The sequence below is a fragment of the Sciurus carolinensis genome, chromosome X (genome assembly GCF_902686445.1).
Source record: "Sciurus carolinensis chromosome X, mSciCar1.2, whole genome shotgun sequence".
NCBI classification, from domain to species: domain Eukaryota; kingdom Metazoa; phylum Chordata; class Mammalia; order Rodentia; family Sciuridae; genus Sciurus; species Sciurus carolinensis.
The window spans coordinates 127505415-127526312 of NC_062232.1; the positions used below are offsets into that span (position 1 = coordinate 127505415).

The window sequence follows — 20898 nt, forward strand, 5'->3', positions numbered from 1 at the left end:
CTGAGTTGTCTGCTCTTCAGGCACACTCTTGCTTAGTTGCAAATGAAACTGCTACCTGAGAAATTATACAGAAAGCTCCCTGAGGCCATAAGGTGATAGCCGCACACCAGGGCAGCTCAGGGCTCATTTCCTGGGTGTGCAGGAGCCTGTTCTACATGCTCTGCTCTGGAAAGCTCATGTCTGTGTGTGTGGCTTGACTGCAAAATTTTCCCTCATCTGACTGGAATTAAACAATTCCACAGATGAGCAAAATCCCAGAGAGATCCTAAGGGTAAGAAAAGAACTACTGTCATCATCACAGTGGCCCCTAGGATCAGCCGTGGCTGTAAGACCCTGATGTTGCTGTCCCCTACCTCCTTCTTCCCATGGCCTGCGAAAGGAAGCATGTCCTTAGCCTCCTTGGTGCTGGTTACTGAGCACCCAGTGATACTGGAAGCATGTGGATACCCTGTCTTTACTCCTCCTCCTTCTCTTGGTCTCCCTGCAATCTCCCAGGAGGGCTGGTCACCTGGGCACCATGATGGTGTGGCTTCAAGTCTTTGACCTGATGAGTGATGAGATGGAGAAGCAGGCTGGTGCCTGGAGGCCAAGGTCAGGATGTCACTCTCAGGGCAAGGGGAAGAAGCCACTAGAGGGTATTAACGTAGTGTCACTAGGTGTGCTTGAGGCTTGGGACCCACCCAGACCCCACCCTGTGCCTCTTTTCAACTCCCTAGTGGCCCCCCTCCCTGGGCAACTTCGCTCACAGCCCGAGAAAGTCCAGGTCTTTGATCTCTGGGCTTCTAGTGGGTGCTGAGGCCATCTTGGTAGCTTGGAGAGTTAGGTGCTATCACTGCAAAATAGCAACCTTCTAGTTTCTTTACTACCCAACTCCCAGGCAGTGGGTTTAAAAGAGAAGAAAACTGGGGTGATGCACTTCAGTGATACCGAGTGGGGAGTGAGGGGCTGGTCCCCTCTCTGGGGCCTTATGCTCTAGTTCACGCAAATAAACACAACTCCAAGTTGTAGAAAGCGCTGATCTAACAGATGAATTTTCAGTCAGGGGAACTATTTATAAAAATGCACAAATGCAGAGCTGCTGGAGGTGGCAGGGGTCTACTGGTGAACATGGTGTAGTTGGGCAGCCCGGAAGCACCGTTGTGTTTGACAACTTGAGCAAACTGCTTGGCTGAAGCTGCATTTGGCAGCCTTGGTTCATTCATGGTCTGCGGTTTCACCTGAGCCTGTGCATCTTATCCCGAGAACTGGAAGCCTTGCAAGGAGAGCAGAGGGCAAGAAAGGCCTGCCACAGTGCCCAGCCTGGCTTGGCTCATTGCCAGTAGTGGCAGGGTGGTCTGGGTGGCAGCTGAAGCACATGCTCGTGGGGATGGGATCAGTGTACACTTGGGGAAAGATCAGTCAGTGGCAGGAGACTGAGCACAGGACTCTGGGTGATGAGGTAACCACAAAGCTGAGGGCCCAGAGGTTGAAACGAATGGTGCTCCAAGAGCGGCCCCATAACGCGGCTTTGTCTTTGCTCGCCACCAGATGCCAATTCATCAGAATCTCAAGGAGCTGCTGGCTGTCAGGGCTGAGCTGCAGAAGCGGGTGGAGGACCTGCAGAGGGAGGTGGCCACACGCGCAGTCTCGTCCTCGTCCGAGCGAGGCTCCTCACCCTCCCACTCGGCCACTCCTGTCCACACCTCAGTCTGATGAGCAAGGCTGGTGTCTCGGGCCATCTTGCTGCTCCACTGTCTCCCGGGTGGCTCCAGGACCTGGCCATTGCTGTCAGGGCTGTAGCTTGTGATCTTGTGTCTTAGGATTAGGCCCAGGGACCATCTGTGTGGCTAGGTGGCAGCTCCCACTGTCAGTAAGTGCTTTTTGTTTTGTGAACAGCCTGCCACCCTCCTATCAGCGGTTTCACGGGGGAGCCAGTGTCACACACACCCTGTGAACCACCTTCCCCTACCGTGGACACCTTGGGGGAAACTCAAGTGGCTGCAACACAGCACTTAGGCTTAAGACCATCTCATGCCATTTCTTTCCAAGTTAAACCCTTCATTAGAAAAAACACCGTTTACTTGAAAGACCACACTGCCAGGCATGTGGCTTCTTTCAGCTCTTTGCCACAACTTGAAAACTGTTTTTAAATGAAATATTTGGGGGAATACAGACCATTGCCATCTAGTTGACAGTTATCTTCATGCAAGGGTCCTCCTGCACCAATTACTCTTGTGTACATATAAGGTATTTTTTAAAAAGAGAAACATGCCTTTATTTTCCTATGTCCTTTTTTATGTTTAGAATAGTCACCTGAGGAGGGAACTGCTTAACTGGACTATGACATAAATTCTTCTCCCAATGAACTTCGCTAACTTTTGTGTGGTACATTTAAAATAAGTCTTTGGATATGGTCATTTCAATGGCGATGTTATTGTCCTCAACCACACTCTGTACTTGCCTCCTGAGGTGGCCCAGCCCATTCACAGGGGTAGCAGTGGGTGCCTCAGGACAGCACAAATTAGGAGTGCCGAGGACTCAGGCAGCTGTGCCTAAGTGCTAGCCTCCCGACAGCTCCTTCAAGAGCAGCGCCTGTCGGTAGTTCCTAGGCTGTGTGTGCAGCCCACCACCTCTTGACAAATGCCAGGCATCTGTGTCAAAGCAAGGCTGCTTTGATTTGCTGGTACAAAATACTGCTTGTCGTTTTACCACAATCCCTTCACCTCAGTTTACTCACACAGCTGCCTGTCCATATTTTAAAGCAACCACTGTGCTGCGGCTGGGGTTTGTCTGAGCAGAGCACACACTTCCCTTGGCTCTCCCTTCTCAGAGCCAGCCTCAGTGGGGCAGGCTTCTCCATGTGGTTTTGCACCTTCACTTAATGAATTTAAGCTCTGTGATTCTAAGTCCTTGCAAGAATGAATTTATGATCAGTTCTTAGCTCCTGTGTGCGGGGTGCCTATTTCTGCAAGTCACCAGACTCCGACCTGCAGCAGGTGGTAAGCTTTGCTCTCGGAGGCTTAGATGGTCAGCCCAAGAGCTGCCGCCTTGTATCCTCTTCTGGGTGGTGTCAAGTCACTGAATGCCACGTGGAGTCCTACATGCTGACCTTTCTTTTTAAAATATATTCCTGAAAATGGTTTTCTATGGTCAAATATAGAGAATAGATTTTCTTTCAACTTGCAATCTTCTGATTCTTACAGAAAATTATCCTTCGAAGATACTAGAAATATTTATTGAAGATAATTTGATAACCTCAAATTAATTCTCCATTTTTATCATCTGGGGGATTTGTTTCTAAATCATAGCCTAATTAATGCTAGCTTTGATTTGTGTTCCCAACATATCCAAAAGCTGATTTATGGATAAACTAGTATTCATTGATGTACTGATTTTTTAAAATAGAGAGACATTTCCCATTTTTATTCCCCTGGAAAAATATAATTTAATTTCCCAGCAGTACTAGGACTGTTAAACATACTGTGGAGTGGATGGTGCTTTTGGCAGAACCAGAGAAGCTGGGAGGGCTACTTCTTGGTGAGGTGGGCCAACCTGGTGTGGGTGGGGTGGGAGCTGGCCCCTGCCAAGCTGCATGCGTGCACCCTCACCTGGATGGTCTCTGCCAGCAGGATCCCTAGAAACTCCCATTTGATTTTTAAAAAAGCACAGCAGAGCGTTTCCCTTTGTATGTTCCTAGAACAGAACTGTTTCTAAAACAACTTGAAGAATAGTTTTATTACCTAAGCATCTTTTTTTGTTGTTTTATTTAAGTGTACTAGAATGTAAAACCTTTACGGTTCAGGTTTTTAAAAACTGGTACAATATTGTATTTGCCTCATCTGATGCACTGTATTTCAGTCTGTAATTAAAATTACAATATGTTTGCTCCCTGGTCTTTTCGTTGTCTCTAAATGTTTCAGTAGGTTTTTCCCTTGGGGAAAATTAGTAATAATAAGATAACATGTCTTGAATGTTTACTATATGCAAACCACAAATAATATATGTAAAGTACCTATATGCAATTTAATTCACTCACTAAGTCATAAATGTAATTAATTCATTAGGAATCTTAAGTATTTGGGCTGGAACAGATAAGTACTCTGATTTTAAAATCAGAAAGTCCCCTTGCTCATAAACTTGAGGAAATGCTGAAGGCAGGAAAGCTACTGGAAACACCCAAGAATCAAGGAATGGGTCCTCCTTGTACATAGGCGTTAAGGCCTAAAATCGGCCCTCTGCCAATTCTACAGGACTTTCATTTTTGGAGCGCCATAAAGGCCCGGGTGAGATCACACTGCCCCCTACAGGTCAACCTTCTTATCAGGGCCTGACATCCCTGATCCTCTCTATGCAAATCACTGTTGAGTGAGAGAACCTGGTATTGGGCAGAGAATGCTCAGTGGGACCACTTGCCAGGCAGCTATTCCCAGCAGTGACACCAGTGCAGAAGGCTGGAAGGGCCACTGTGCCAGGCCCCCACTAGCCATATAGAGCTTCTGCGCAGGGGAGTCACATATGGGCTTTAGTTGGAGGATTTGGTGCTGTTTCACTACCAGACTAGTTTAGTAAACTGAAAAAAAAAATGATATCAATGTAGAACACTGCAGAGGGTTCAGCTGCATGTTCACACTGACAAGTCCAAGCTGTGAGTTGACAACAGGTCTGTTGGGACTTGATCCCCAACAGTCCACTCTCCACAGGGCTGCAACAAGTGACAGGAACAAGGCCCTTTTTCTTGCTCAGCTCTCTCTGCCTGAAACAGCTGCACATAAGTAGAAGCTTTGCTGGTGACTACAGTGTAGCCGACGTCTGTCCTCCCAAAGCAGTTGATGCTACCCAGCAAGCGGTAGCATCAGGCAACCCGTGAAGCCTGAGGGTGGCCTCCGGAGGCTCTGCTCCTGCCTCTGCCTTCCTAGCCCCAGGACATTGGGGATATCACGCTGCAGCTCCTGTAAGAGGGAGGCCACCCCAGAAGCCCTGACACTAGGCTGGCCATTGAGGGGATATCTGTAAGAACTCTCAACCTGGAGAAAACCTTTGGGGAGGAAGGGAATGAGCCCAGCTCCACATCAACTATTGTAGGAAAAGAGAGCCATCTGACAAAAGCACCTTGACACCATCCCAATACAAGTTTCCATTTCGTTTAATGCACACACTAGACATTTTACAATTCACACTTGGACACAGCACATGAAAAGATGTACAGAGGATTCTGAGATCAGTCTCCAGCATTTCTTTCACAGAGAATTGATACTAACCCCAATCCAGGTGGCTGAGGCAGTGGGCCTGCCCCACAGCAGGAGGACACCTCTCCCCACCAAGGTCCCTTCCTTCGTGCCCTCTTAGCAATCTTTCGTGGAGCTGTGAGCTCCCCTGAATGTACTCAGAGCTGATACTGTAAATGCTGTTCTCCCTGCCACGCTTGGCTGATAGAGAGCAGATGTTCTCAGTTGGCCTTTCCAGATCACTCCCTTTCTTCTATCACCCAGGACAGGCCTGAGCTGGCCAGTGCAGCCTTCAGACAGACAGTTATGAGAGGAGTCCCCAGGGCTTCTGCAGGCCACAGCACCCAGCAATTGTCAAATGCAGTGTGAAGAAGGAGCCCTTGGAATGAGACTCTGCAAACAGGAGGCCAAGGGACTGCCCAGGCCTGTCCAGGCACTTGAAGCTAGCGCCTGTGGGCCGAGTGATGGGTTTTATGCAGGAGGGCTTTATGCAGAAGGCACCGAGGTAGCTAAAGGAGAGCAAAACAGGGCTCTTTTCACTGAAGTCAGTACGACTGAGAAAATGGTTTCACAGAGAGCATTTATTTTACATCATGGCTGCAGGGTTTCAACGTCTGTGCCATCAGATAGTCTTCTCCATAAAGGTAGGGTGGACGTCACCCCTGACGTCACCCTATCTAGGTGCCAACAGACCAGAGATGCAAAAATTCTCCATAGCCACCTCCAGCGCGGCAATGGCCAGGCTGTGGGGCCATCATCTCTTGATGTCCTTGGTGTCAGGGAGGCACAAATCCGACAAAATTGATGACATTCTCACCAGCAGGGTGGGAGGTCTTAGAAACATGCAACTCTTGCAAATAGTGCCTCCCTTGCTAATTAACTTCCTGAGGCCACATTTCCCTTCCTTCATAGCGCTGCGTCCCCCTGTGCTCCAGCCCACCTTTCAGACCCAGTGCTGATGAGTCTGGGACCAAAGGCCAAACAGGAGAGGGAGCATGTGGGAGCCCGCTAGCACTCACTGGGAATGGGCCCGCCAGACCGCCTAGAGACACAGCTCACCCTGAAGACCCTCCACTGTGAGTAGGCTTTGAAAACAGCACACACACACGTGACGCATGCATTAGATGGTGGGTGGGATCTGCCTGGATTTCAGTGGTTTCCTTAAGAAATGGGAATGCCCGCTCCCAGCTCCGCAAAGCAGACGTGCAGCATGTAGAATGCGTGGGGCCTTCATGCAGTCCAAGGAGGCCCCGAAGTGTTGTAAGCAGAATCTTGCCTGCCCGGTGACTTATGTTCTGCTCTCAGAAGTGCTTGCTGGGAGGCTGGGGGTGTGGCTTGCCCAGCATGAGGCAAAGAAGCAAACATGCTTTTTCACCAGGGAAAATGAAAACCAGCACATGGTGCTCTACGTTCTAGCTCAGCCTCTGACGGCAGAGCCCACTGGGGCCAAGGGCTAAAGGAATAGTTTACAAAGCCAGCTCTGCTCCGGCCCAAACCAGGCAACTTGGGGCGAGGTTAGGGGCCAGTCCTTGGGTCCCCATGTCTAACAGGTCATCAAGGTCCCAAGTGCTGTTCATCAGACTGGACAAGGAGGACAACTATAGAGCTACACAGGAAGAAGCTGCTCCTTCTCCTTCTTCCCATACATTACTTTTTCTTTGTTTTCCTCTTCTCTTGGTACCAGGAATTGAACCCAGAGATGCTTAACAACTGAGTCACATGCCCAGTCTTTTTTTTTTTTTTTTCCTTGATACAGGGTCTCGCTTAGTTGCTTAGGGTAAGTTGCTGAGGCTGGCCTCGAACTTGTGAGCCTCCTGCCTCAGATTGCTGAGCCTCTGCGATTACAGGTGTGTGCCCTCCTATACATTTCTAGGCAAGCGCTATGAGCATGCTTCTGGCTGTAGCTCTTGGTACCCAAATGAGTTCATATGAAGGGTAGAGTGAGCACCTCCCACCCAGTATAAAACTCATTTCCAATGCAGAAATGACTCCTAAGAATTTCACCCTGGTTAGCCTAAGGCTACCCCCAGTCCCCTCTGGAACCTGATGGGAATTAGGGCTGCAAGTCGCAGCTTCTAACTTCTCCAGATTCCTATACTCTCAGGGCAGGATGATCATGAGATGCACATTTGCACTCCATTTGGACCAGCTCTCAAGGCCAGCAATGTAAGATCTGGGATTGGAAAGAAAAACAAAGAAAAACACTACCCTGGGTGTTCCATGTGTGTGGCACTGCTTGCTGTTGACTGGTCTGCCCCCTGCGGGTTCCAAATGAACTGGGTGCTAGCAGGGTCCAGCTACTTACAGCTCTCAAAGGTTGCTGCCACAATGAGCCACTCCAAAGCAGAAATGCTCTCCTTCCACGCTGTCCCCAGTATCCTCTTGCCTGCTCTCACCTCAGTCTTCCCTCCCCATGCTGAGGCTGGGACAGGATGGCTCTGAGGAATCGGTGACCCAACAGGTTCTGAGGATGGTGCTGGTCATCTGCTGGAGCTGGGTCTTGAGTCTCAGTACCAAGTCTCTTAGAGCACGTGGGGCAGGGCAGATGCCCCACCCTGTAGGCAGGGCATAGAAACCAAATTCACGAACACCAGAGCTTATCGGGAACACTCAGAACAATAAGAAGCCAATGACATGGAAGTGCAGCACAGCAGCTGGGGGTCTACATGGCATGAGGAGCCGGCGCAAGCGGTGGCACCCTTCACGTGTGCCTGCTGCTGAATGGGGCCTCAGATTCAGGACAGTTGGGGTGGCGGGGGCTCTGCAGACTGTGTTTGCAGCGCTGAGTATTTCACTAGGGGAAGAAGACACCCATTAGGCAGCCTCACCTGTATCCTGCACAGAAGGCATAGCTGCACCCGAAACCCTGCTAGAACAGAACTGCACTTCTCGTGTGTTGGCTGAGGAACTGGTGTAGCTCAGCCCGAAACAGGCAAACTTCCTCTGGGGCCCACTCCCTGCCCTGTTGGAGATGCCTTGGGCCCTGGATGTGGTGGTCTGGGTGGGTGAAGGCGGCGAGAAAGGGGAAGCCAGGTGGGCAGCTTCCATTTCCTTGCCTACAATCTGGAATGCTCCTGACGGGGTCACTGGATTCTTTTAAATAAAGCTTCACTCAGCACAGCACTTGGCCTGTACAGGGGTTTGCTCACTCAATGGCAGCTAAAGTCTTAAACTTGATAGTGACTGCTACCTCTCACGGAACCCATTTTTCCACAATTGGACTCCAGGCTATTTTAATCTATTTGGTACAGTGCTCCCAGATAAGCATCCTTGATGATGGCACGAGAACCTTCGTCCCCACTATGTAACACATGGGACCAAGTCCCTCCTGATCTCCCTGGCCCCATCCTAATAGCTGGTGCCCTGCAGCTCTGGACACAGCTGGGCTCTGCCAGTCTCCCTGTCTGTGCTGTCCCAGCCTCAGCTGATAGGAAGCTGGCTTGCCTTCTGCTTCCTGAAGCCTTGCCAGGCCTCTCCATTGGCATTCTGGGACCACAGGTTGTATCCTCCTGGAGAAGCTGGCCACTCCAGGCCAGTGGCCTGCCTTTATGTGGCCTTAAATTGCTGCTAGTTCCTGAACCCCAAAAGTGCTCACTCAGCAAGGAAGGGAAGGCTATGGAGGTTTGGGTTTTAACCATATACCCCCTGCCTTTGGCAATTTTCAAATCAAAAGGTGATGGGTGTAGGCGAAAAGTCTTCCCACAGCTCTGTCCAAATGTGCCCAGGACGTAATGTGTCCCTTTCTGCCAACAGGGAGCAGAGGTGCCTGGTGCTCCAGCTCAGATCAATCAAGAGCACGAGTAGCAGGAGTGTCCAAAAGCCACTGACATGGCACCAGATGTTCTGGCTGTCATTCCAGCAACCTCAGTCTCATGAAGCCAGGAGGCTGGCTGATCAGGCACACCTCAACACCTGTGGCCTACTGCTCTGGCTGGACATTCTATGCTTCCCTAACCCAGTTCTGCTCAGTGCTGGGGCCACCAACTAGAAGACCTTCAGCAAGGAATAGTGACCAAGATGTCCTCACCTTGGGGTTCCTCACACACAACGGCTTCCAGGTTCTCCCCCTTCACGTAGTCCGCATTGAGACCCTCTGGAAAGGGCAGACAGCAGAATCAGTGATGGGCATGGAAATAAAGGGCCCCTGTGATTGGGCACTCCTGACCAAGTCCTCCATTACAGTAGCTGCCCACTTCAGACCTCTGTCCTAGGCCCCCTGAATATCCTTTATCTCAGCTGAAACTATCCATCTAGAACTCCACTGCTCAGGAGTCCTTGTCACTGTCTGAGAAATAAAATATCATGCATCAAAGGCCACTGACACCCTGTCCCTGTAGGGCAGCTCTGCCCAGAAGGGGAAGCAGACAGCAGGTCTCAACACCATCCACGGGTCCCATGTGTGACCCAGGGGCCAGGGAGGTGGCGAGAGAGCCAAGTGCCACATGAGTGACTGATGGATGCAGCGCAGGGAGGGGGCAGATGGCTGAATGGGGCTCACTGTGGAGATGCCAACAACGCCTCCTGCCAACATATGGCCTTCCCAGCAGCACCTGCACAGAGAAACCAACTGGCTCCTCCTGGCAGCAGGAAGAACTGCAGTCCCCACTCAAGCTGGGAGGGCCCAGGGCCTGCTGGCAGTTGCTCTGGTCTAGTTGGTAGACTGGAATGTGGAGACTCTACGAAGCATCCTCAGGCCAGCAGAGGCTGCCAGCCAAGGACTTGGAGTGGACATCATGCCTGCTGCTGCTGCTGAAGGAGAGTCAACGGACCTTGCCTCATCTCTCGGTAACCCACGGCCTGCAGGAAACTTGGGCCATGGTTCGAAAGGACCAACTGACCAGGCACTGGCACAAGTCACACTGGCATCCCAGACTGAGGTTTGCTCAAGGTGGAAGCCAAGGCCTTTGAAAAAATGCAGTCATTGCTCTTTGGCATGGGTGGCCGGTCCCCATGCAAAGCCAGGCAGGTGAGGGACTCAGCCCTGATGGATGGCGGCTGGGAGATTGCCTTCTGCCTGTAGTTGCTCCTCAGGGATGACCACTAGGAGGCAGCTCAGTGTCCTCTCCACTCCCTCCCCATCCCTGACCCCAGCCAAAACAGTCCTGGGGACAGAGGGTCTGGCAGGTGGCATCCTCACACATATATCAGGAAAAGCTAAAGATGATTGTGGTTGCAGCCAAGTTGGTGAGTGCCAGGGAAGAGGAGGGGGTGGGAAGCATGAGGAAGAGCAAGATGGGGTGGGGCGGGGAAGGGATGATGAGTGTCCAAGGACAAAGCACAAGGAACATGAGTAAGTCAAAGCACAGCATCGTTACCTTGACCTTCCGCTGCATCTGAAGGCAAGACACGAAGCTTAGAACCCTGGAGTTAAGAACTCAGCTCCTGGCAACCAAACTCTTGGACTTTCTGTGAGATACACTGACCCTGGCACTGAAGACTGAGAGGGGAAGCGACAGTCTCCAAAGTGTGGGCTCCTTTGGTAGCAGAAGAGGCCAAGAGCACCTGAGGCCCACAGGGGGGTGGGGACAGGCCCTCCTAGCAGTTACCTGCCTTTTCCCTGGGGCTTCCTCATGCTGGTGACCAGGGCTGACTCTAGAGAGGCTCCACAGAAACAGTGTTTATGAGGTTAGCCACCCTACAAATATCCTCGAGACCGTTCCTGATCCTGGCCTGGGCTAGATGTCATTGGTACATCAGTACATGAAGCACACACAGTCCCCATGGAATGGATAGTCTAGAGAGACGCAGGGTGTGGGTGTAGTCAGACACAAACCCACTGGCCAAACCGGCCCCATGGGTTCCGGCAAAGTCAGCAGGGGGCGCTGTGGCAGCACGCCAAAACGCAGCCAGTGCAGCCACAGGATGGTCCTGGAGGAGGGTTCACAGGAGGGAATGCCCTGGGCCGGAAGGATGAGGAGCTGGCTGGAGGGGAAACAGCAGGGCTACACACTGGAGGGAGCAGGGCACTCAGGGAAGGGTATGGCTGCAGAGAAGGCCTTCGGGACGAGGAGGTGCCAAAGCACTGAGGGCTTTAAATGCCAAGCTCAGGACCTGGAATATGACCTTGAGGGCAGCGGGGCACAAAAGGTCCAGGCATTAAACGGGTCCTTCTGGAAGAGGGTGAAGTATGGCCACCCAGCTGGGGGATGGAAGAAGAGACTAGGCCTGGACAGGCAGTGGCCATGGCAAAAGTCAGGGAGAGCTGTGGCTCAAGAGGAGACATGTTGGGTGGCACAGGTCCCAATCTAGGGAGTGCACTGACAGGAGATGGGGCACAGGAGGGAATCCCAGGCCTTTAGCTTGGAGAGACAAGAGGTGGGTTGATGACGAAGGGCACTGAAGTCCAAGATCAACATCTGGGTGGGGTGAGTTCCCTGCGGAGCCAGTCTGCTTGGCCTGCTAACTCAGTGTGTGAGACCTCACACCTGTGTGTTAAACAAGTGTGAAGACCGATGTATTTCCTTTTACCTTAGTGTCCCCATAAATAGATACCACCAAGACATTTATTCTGTGCTTTGGAAATTAACCCATTTTCCTCCTCTCTGTTCCTGCCTGAGTGGTCTCAAGTCTGTCTCTGTTCTTGTTTGGTTGCATGATGTGTTCATGGAGCTGAGGTGCAGAGGGCCCACCCTGTCTGTTCCACCCAAGACCTCTTGGTCATCTGTTGGCCAGCTCTTTCCAGGCTGGGCCACAGGGCTGGCTTCTTACCCACAGAGAGGGTTCTGGGTGTGAATGAATGATCTGCATGAAGGAGTACAGGAGTTCACCCAACTCTAGCCCTTTGAAAATGGGGTCGTCAGGGTCCACCTGGGCTTGGACCCCATCAGTTCATCTCCCAGGTCCAACCTCTTCACCCTCAAGTGGGAACAACACAGAATGGCTGGGTTCTTCTGGGGCATAGACCTGAGTGGACTTGAGCAAGCTCTCAGCTAAGTGCTCCTTCTACCATTCCTAACTCCAAGGTGCATTTTCCTGAGCACAGACACAGCTTGATCAGGCGTTCCATGCTCTAGTCAGTCATAGGCCCTTATACATCCGGGAAGCTTAGGTTTGTTCCACCAGTCTCTTATAAGTCCCAGGGTTCCAGGAGAAGAGTTTGAACACCACTAAGTAAGAATCATATTTGGAGTCTACTACTTATTAAGGCTCTCAAGGTGAGCTCTTTCTAAATTCAGGATGAAGGCAGAGAGGAAGGAACACTTGGAACCCCCAGAAACTGTAAGAGGCAAGGAAGAATCTTTTCCTGGAGCCTCCAAAAGGATTATGGCCCTGTTGACATCTTGCCTTCAGACTTTCAGCCTCCAAAACTATGAGAGTAATCTCAGTTGCTTTAAGCTACTCAGCCTGTGGCTTCTTTGTTTCAGCAGCCACAGGTACTGCAACAGTTGTGCAGGACGGGACTGCCTGTTTGGTGAACCTTGCTGGTGAACCCTGTTGCCTTCCAAGTTGGAGGGCTTCTTGTCTGAGGTGCTCATAAATCCTCCACTTCCGAGGACTGAGTCTAGAGTGGCAGTTCCTCTCCTTGTTTCCCCATCCACATAGGAGGAAAAAGACCAGACCAGCAAGACAAAGTATCATGTGGTACTTCTAGGCCTCCAGTAAATGTGAAGACCTCCAGCTAGTTCTTGGGTCCACTGTTATAGTTTGGGTGTGAGGTGTCCCCCAAAAGCTCACGTGTGAGACACTGCAAGAAGGTTCAGAGATTTAAATGATTGGGTTGTGAGTCTTAACCCGATCAGTGAATTAACCCCCTGACAGGGATTAACTGAGTGGTAACTGAAGTGGTGGGGTGTGGCTGGAGGAGGTGGCATTGCGGGTGTGGCTATGGGGTATATACGTGTATCTGGAGAGTGGAGTCTCTCTGCATTCTGATCATCATGTAAGCTGCTTCCCTCCACCACCCTCACCTGCCATGATATTCAGCCTCACCTTGAGCCCCAAGCAAGGGAGCTGGCTATCTATGGATTGACATCTCTGAAACTATGAGCCTTTAAATAAACTCCTCTTCTTCTACAGTTGTTCTGGTCAGGTTATTTAGTCACAGAGGTGAAACACTGACGAAAACAGTGCACCTTATGACTGTGAGAGCATTGCTGGCCATGGGAGTTTTTTGAGATTAATAAACAGGTATTTGCTAAGTGGAATTTTATTTACCAACTAATCAGTCATGCACATGATATACTATTCTCTCAGGAATTCCCACCTTTGCCCAGGAGCCCAGGGTTAATCCAAATGAGATCCTTTACCTGTTCCCAAAGGCCATCTTGAGAACCAAGATGCTTATCCAAAATCTTGCCTCCTCCTCTGGTCGGTAGGAACCTCTGAATTGTTCTCCCAAAGAACCCTTAGCCAAGGACCTGCTCCCTTTTCCCTCAGATGGGGAGGAGATAAAGAGTGAGGAGAGATACCAGCCCCCAAAGCAGTTTCAAATGATAATTCTCTGGCCACAGAGAAGACCACATGGATGGAGCTATGTTCCAGAATCCCCATCTCATTCTAAGTCACTAGAAGGGGCACCCTGGGACCGAAATTCCCGTATTATGGTGCTCTTTCTCTCCAAAGGCAATAAGAACAGAGCTGTGGATTGACTGATATGACTACCTGCCTGCCTGCCCTAGGCTCCATGCTCTAAGCACAGACCAGGAGGTTGATATAAACATGCCCCCACTACACCATGCCAAACATGGCCCCCTCGCCCAGTGTCTCCCTCCAAATACCATGGCCAAGTCATAAGGAGCTGGGGACTCCCATCTTTTTCACCAGTTACAGGGTTCCTCTCTTTTTGAGTTGAGAGGGAATGGAGAGCTGTAAGGTCAATCTAGCCCCTAGCCCTGACCCTTCCCAGTCCCCCGCAACTCTTCTGGCTCCAGGGTGGTAGATGGGTTCACAAGCAAGGCTGCTGTGAACATTTGTGTGGGCCGTGCACTGAGATGTGAATGCTGCCCCTGAAGTACTGATGTGCACAGCCTGGTACCTGTATGTAGCAGCCCTACAAGAACAAAACCAGCAAATGTGATGGCCAAATGAAGAAACGGTTGGGGATTTCACTGTTACCCACACTGAAAGTGTCCCCGGACCCAGGTTAGTTCCCTGGGGAGCGCAGCTCAAGGCTAGAAATAAGGGCAATGGCCCAGAACAAAGGTTGGGCAAGATCCACAGAGATGGCGCCTTGTTGTTCAGCCCCTCTGAGCCCCTCTGATGTGGTAGGAAGCTGAGTAGCATCACATTAAAGGGGCTGAGGAAGGAAAGGACAGAGAAGAACTATGGCTGAGCCACATCCTGTCACTGAACTAAAATTCCTCAGCCTTGAACTAGAGACACATTCCACTTAGTAGACAGCAACACGTCAATGCTGTGGTGATAAATCCAAGTGTATTCACTGTTGGCAGCATCCCCATGGGCTCTCCAGTACTGTGTGGCCTGCTAAGAGAGCCTCTTTGTAACTATTCAATTCACCTGCTACTTTCCCACTCAGGGCTGCAGCCCCCAAAGAAAGCAATCCACCTTCCACAAACCTGGCAGGTGAAGTTGGGGGAAAAGGTACATCCTGTTCTCCCTCTTGCACTCCCATTCCTTAAAACAATTCATGATTCCATACATTTTAGATTGTCTAGCACGTGAGGACAGGAGTGGGTATGGCCCCGTAGCAACCTTTTAGGATCAGAAAGGGACGTTTACAAAACCATAAGAATCCTGGTTTGCCCAATGGCACTCACTGCTATGTTTAAAAGCCCCCAGACACTGTAGCCTTCTGGTCAGTAGGAGAGGGAGCTATTGACCTAGGGCCTCTGGTGGCCCCACATCCCCTTGGAAGTGATCAGAGACCATAAGGATATCCCAGGGCCCCTTCCATTCTATGGGAAGGAAATATTACAGTGGTCACTGAGCTCTGTTCCCTATGCCTTTGGGTGCTGGGGTTCCTGCAAGTTCAAGGTCACCTGGAACAGTCCCATCTGTTCTCACAGGCTGGTGTACACTTCAGTTGGACCTCAATTTGTCCCAAAGGATTTCTAAAAGTGTACTCTATACCCTGACCCAGATAGTCCACTTAGGAGCTGGTGTGAGGCAGGCTGTAGAAGGGATGTGAATCTACTCTGGCCCTACTCTTTCACTGACAAGGTGCACTTACGCTGAATGCTGAAGCAGAACTTCTTCTGCTGGTAGGAGATGTAGCTGGACACAGCACCAATCAGGGCCATGGCCAGGGCACTGGCCACTCCAGCGATGGTGCCAGTCTCTGTTGACATGCCTGGACACAGAAGAAGAGGGAGAGCTGAGCTGAGTTAGGTTCAATGTAGAGCACCACAGCTTAGCTCAGGAGTGGGCTTCTCCACTTGCCCCAAGCTAACCTGGTTCAGATGTCATAACCCCCAAGTCTATGCAAGAAGGCTAAGCCACGTATGTCCAAGGCATGACAGTGATACAGTGCCCCTTGGATTTGCCAAGTGCTTTTGGTCTTCTATAAAGACTTGCATTTGGAGAAAGTTGAAACATAGACATGGAAATGGTACTGTCCCCTTGCTTACTGAGGCCCAGCCAGGGTTCTGGGTCTTGAGCCAGCAGCTCCCCACTGGATCACTTCCCCTGGGAGCTAGATCTTCATGCTTGTTCCTCTTAAAGACTGCACACCTCTGCTATTTGCCTTATGATTCTCTGCTGGAAACATTCAGGGGAAGGGCAGGGCACACCCTGAGACCAGAGTGGGAACACCATTTTTCTTTATGGTTTCCAACAAAACCTCAGGGCAAAGATACATACCAGATCCAGGGTCGTCACTGCTGCCATAGCCACCATCACCTGGAGAAAGGACAAAAACACTTAGTGGGTCCCTGCACCCAGGTGGATGGTAGGGCCTACTTCCTTATGCCTGCTACCTGCAAAGTCCAGGCTTCAGGGTGGAACTGTTCACCTTTATGTTAGCTCTTCAGTTTTCTCTTTGCTGTTCAATGGGGCAGCTGCACTCAGCTCCCCAACTGTGACGGAGGGAGCAGAAGCTGGCAGGCAGCAGAGGTTGAGAACAGGCCAGGCCAGCCTGACTGGGAATGACACCACCATGTGTCCCCTAGGAATGTTGACAGGGGTTGAGGATAGTGGGGAGGGAGTTGGCTGTACTTATAACTGAGTGACAGGGAGAATCCTCGTGGTGTCAGAACTGTAATGGTAACACAAATCAATACCTGTGATGTAACTCCACAGACACACACACACACACACACACACACACATACTCCCTGACAAGCAACTGGTACCATTTCAGAACGTTAATTAGCTCTGAGTTTGTCTTCTTGTCACCCTCTTCCTTTTAAGACCAAATGTTCGTTGATGGAAGGAGATGGTGCTCCCAGGTCCCTGAGTTCTCGGGGGAAACCACCCTGTGGTGATGGAGGCAATGGGTTCTGGCAAGTCTTCACTAGTTGAAGAGTCTGGGGGTGCAGGCTAATGGAATGTAAACAATGTAACATGGGGGGGCATTAGAAGCGGGGGAAGTGGTGAGGGACAGTGGCTATACAGGAACTCTCTGTACTTTCCACTCAATTTTGCTGTTAATCTAAAGCTGCTCCAAAAAATAAAGTCTATTTTTGAAAAAAGAGTCAAAGGGCAGGGGAAAATGAGATGTTATGTTCCTACCTAGGGCCGAATTCTGGACTCAGATGCATCTGATGAAGATCTCTGATTGGCTAGGAATGGCTATGCACAAAACGAACAGCACCTGCATTTCTGACAGACCTCAACTGCTGCTGCTGGAGAAAGCAGAACAGGAAGGGAGGCAGGAGTCACCATGTGCACTAATGTGTCAGTGGCAAAGAGGTCACCAGTGAGTGCCTGCAGAACCACAATGCTGGCCTGTCATTGGTCCCCTCTGCTGCTCTGGAGGTGGCTATTGCCAAGGGTAACGGCAGACATCCACACAGGCACCCTCGTGAACATGTTCAAGTGACTAAATTTCCAGGTTTTGAACCCTTTAAGTAATTCGTTTATATCAAAAGAGCATGAAGCTGAGTGTAGTCGCAAGCCTGCCCACCTCCCCCACAGGTGTATCAAGAGAATGATCAACAGATCCAAGTGCTCAGTGCTTCCCGTCTCCAGGCTCCTGACCACCAAGCTGTGATTACAGGGAACACTGACCAAAAATGTGATTCTCCCCCCCTCCAAAAAGTGGTCACATCCTGTGAGGCAAGAGAAAAACAGGAAAATAAAGTCCATCACGCGAATCCTGTCCAGTTGAGCTGTATGAAGCTAAACTGAAGCCAACCACATGGGCTTGTTACTGGAGTTAGCCAAAGCCAAGGTCATGGTTTTGGTGGCTGTTTGGCTACTGAGCTCTGGTCACTTTATCTGAGCTCAAGCTGAATTTAGTTCCTCTACATAATGCACTCTGCCCAAAAGATGGTTTGTGGACAAGCAAGAAACCACTGGCATAAAATAAAGTGATACAACTCAATACCATCCAGGAAAATGAGTTCCCAATAAAAATAAAATGGATGAAGTCATAAAGGCACTAAAAGAAATTTTAGGGCAACATTTATATTATCTTAGGGGTAAGGAATGACTTTCAAACATGATCGCGAAGCAGAAAATGAAATGGGAAAGAGTGTACCAAATGTAAAAACTTTAGTATTAAGAGAACAAGCAACAAAAGAAAACATAAATTGAACTGCATCAAAATTAAAAACTTCTGTGTTTCATAGGACATTATCAAGAAAGTGAAAGACAACTCACAGAATGGGAAATGGCCAAAAAGACATGCAAATAGGCAATAAGCACCTCAAAGATAAGTCCAAGTAACTCAGGAAAGGCAACCCCAAATCATAATGGAATACCACACAAGGGAAGAAAGGGAAAAGGAAAGGATGAGGAGACACTGAAATTCTCATACCTTTGTGGGGACAATCGTTCAACACTTTGAAAGTATTCCTGGGAATCTATGTGCTGGAAACTTAATCCTCAGGGTCATATGGCAATGGTATTTTGAGGTGGGGTATTTGGGACAGTAATCAGGATTAGATGAGGTCAGGAGGGTGGGGCCCCCATGATGGCATTAGTGGATTGATTAGAAGAAGGGGGAAGGGAGGAGTGGAGGTTCATCAGACTGGACACAGGGGAATGGGGGGGAGGAGGGAGGATGGTAATGGAAAGACAGTAGAATGAATGGACATAACCTTCCTATGTTCTTATGTGAATACACCACCAGGGTAACTCTGCATCATGTACAACCACAAGAATGGGATCCTAAATAGAGTAAGTTATACTCCATGCAGGTATAATATGTCAAAATACATTCTCCTGTCATGTATGTCTAAAAAGAACAAATAAAAAATTAAAAAAGAAGAGAGACCCATGCTACCATGCTTATTCTGTCCTGCCACATGATGTCTTCTGCCATGTCACGTCCCAGCAAGAAAGTACTCATCAGATAGTGAGCAGATGTCAGCATCATGCTCTTCCCAGCCTCCACAACTATGTGCTAAATAAACCTCTATTTTTATTTGTTATTTTTAGTTACATATGACAGTAGAATGTGTTTTGGCATATTATACATACATGGAGTATAACTTATTCCAGTGAGAATCCCGTTCTTGTGGGTGTGGGTGTGTACATGATGTGGAGTTTCACTGGTCGTGCATTCACATATGAATATAGGAAAGTGATGCTCCAATGCCTTCTACTGTCTTTCCTATTCCCCTCCCGCTCCCTTCTCTTCATTCCCCTTTGTCTAATCCAATGAACTTCTTCTATTCTTCCCCTCCCTAGCCTCCCTTGTTGTGGGTTAGCATCCACATATTTCTTTCTTTTTTTTTTTTTTTTTTGCGGTTCTGGGGATTGCACCCAGGGCTTTGTACTTGCAGGCAAGCACTCTACCAGCTGAGCCATATCCCCAGCCTCTATCGAACACATATCAGAGAGAATATTCAGTCTTTGTAAACCTCTAACTTAATACATTACCCAATCTGTGCTAGTCAGTCACAGCAACAGAAAACAGACCAAGACAGACATATGTCCAAGATAAATGAAAACATATGTCCACATAGAAACTTGTATGCCACTATTCATAACAGCATCATTCATAAAAACTAAAAAGTAGAAAAAAACACAAAGTTGTTTATGAGTGGATAAATAAAATGTTTTTGGAATATATGCAAAAGGGCTTCCTAACCCCTAATGTAAAATGAGGCCCTACAAACCACTGAGAAAAATGGGCCAAGACATGAACAGGCAATTCACAAAGTACATTGTCTGATAAGACATATTAAAAAAGTTTCACTTGTTTTTAATTAAAAAAATGCAGATTTGAACAGGATAGTGTTTTGCGCCAAATGAATTTGCAGAGGTTACAAAACCATAATGTTGGTGGAGGCAAGGGTGTGAGAAAACAGGTTATCTTCTTGCTTCCCCACAGTGGAAATGCAAGTTGGTCCAACCTTAATGGAATACTACTCAGCAGTGCCACTCGGAGTCTCGTCGTTAAAAATGGACACATCTCCTATGACCCAGCAATATGACTATTAGGAATTTGACAGAAACAACTGTGCTTTTGCATATTCAGCATGACAATGTTTATCATGGCACTGTCTGTGCACAGTAGCAAAAGTTGGGGGGACCTCCCTCAACAAAAATAGGTAGCTGATTAAATAAATGACTGTATAACATAATATTATGTAGTTGCTGGCAGGGTATTTTACAACACATTTCAATGATAGAGTGTTGTTGAATGAAAACTGGTTGTAAAAGAATAGACTAATCCCCCACACACTTCTTTACAAATGCATATTTATGCACAGGAAAAGAATTCCCAGCATGTATTTCAAAGTATTACTGGCCCTTCTCCCTAGACGGTACACAACAATTTTTTACATAAGTTTTTACATATGTAAATTTTTACAGTTTTAGAAAAGTTGTAAATATGTAAGCCCCAAGCTGATCTATTTAATTCTCTTCCCCACACCTGGAGGGACAGCTCCAAGAGGCTATTTCATAAGTCATTGGCAAGATCTTCATTTTCTAATACAGTACATTTTATTCCACCTGCCTTCTGAGTTCATAATTCTATCACACCAGGAACTTCCCTGTCAGTGTACTTCATGCTATGATTTGCTTCCAGCACAGATACCTAGGCACACAAATAGTGGCACAGACTGTTGTAGCTCTCGGGACCTCTGCTCCAATGGTAGCCACTATAGCAACAGTGATCACTACCACATCAGGTCCCAGACCTACTGGAACCCTATAGGTATAGCAACCACTACTGCTATGAGGACAGCTACAGCTATGGTGACCACCACAGCTATAGGGACCCTGTAGAACAGGAGGCAGTGCCTCATTGAGAAAGCTGTATGCACTGGTTTCCAACACAGTTCGTCTCTGAAACTGGTGTTGAAATCTGATTACCACTGACAGTGTTGGGAGATGGGGCCTTTAGGAGATGATTAGGTCTTGAAAAAGGATTAAGTCTTTTGCCCTGGGGATGGATTAGTTAGCACGAGAACAGGTTGCTATAGTATGTTTTGACTCATCTATAGGTGTCCACTTGCGCTCCGCTTTTCTGCCACATTATAATGCAGCATGAGGCCCTCACTAGAGGGGGCGGTTCAATCTCAAGCTTCCAGTCTGCAGAATTGCAAGGCACATAAACATCTTTCCTTTATTAATTACCCATTCTTAGTTATTCTCTGGGAGCAATAGAAAATGGACTAAG

At 48.9% G+C, this 20898-nt stretch overlaps 2 protein-coding genes across 14 annotated transcripts in view; one reads left to right on the forward strand and one right to left on the reverse strand.

Annotated features, from left to right (window-relative positions):
* Positions 1–3867, forward strand: part of Mtmr1 (myotubularin related protein 1) — a 67905-nt gene extending 64038 nt beyond the window's left edge. For all 8 annotated transcript variants that reach the window (XM_047535408.1, XM_047535403.1, XM_047535404.1 and 5 more), the window contains one exon: positions 1528–3867. In XM_047535408.1, coding sequence (XP_047391364.1) covers positions 1528–1692 — 165 coding nt within the window. In that variant the 3' untranslated portion in view covers positions 1693–3867. The remainder of the gene's footprint in view (positions 1–1527) is intronic.
* A 1243-nt stretch (positions 3868–5110) lies between these two features.
* Cd99l2 (CD99 molecule like 2) overlaps positions 5111–20898 on the reverse strand; it is a 100322-nt gene continuing 84534 nt past the window's right edge. For 3 of the 6 annotated variants that reach the window (XM_047536384.1, XM_047536383.1, XM_047536379.1), the window contains 5 exons: positions 15963–16001; positions 15334–15453; positions 10520–10537; positions 9232–9297; positions 5111–7998 (listed from right to left, as the gene is read on the reverse strand). In XM_047536384.1, the coding sequence (XP_047392340.1) occupies positions 7940–7998; positions 9232–9297; positions 10520–10537; positions 15334–15453; positions 15963–16001 (302 nt within the window). In that variant the 3' untranslated portion in view covers positions 5111–7939. The remainder of the gene's footprint in view (positions 7999–9231; positions 9298–10519; positions 10538–15333; positions 15454–15962; positions 16002–20898) is intronic. The other 3 variants (XM_047536381.1, XM_047536382.1, XM_047536380.1) reach the window with 3 other exon arrangements.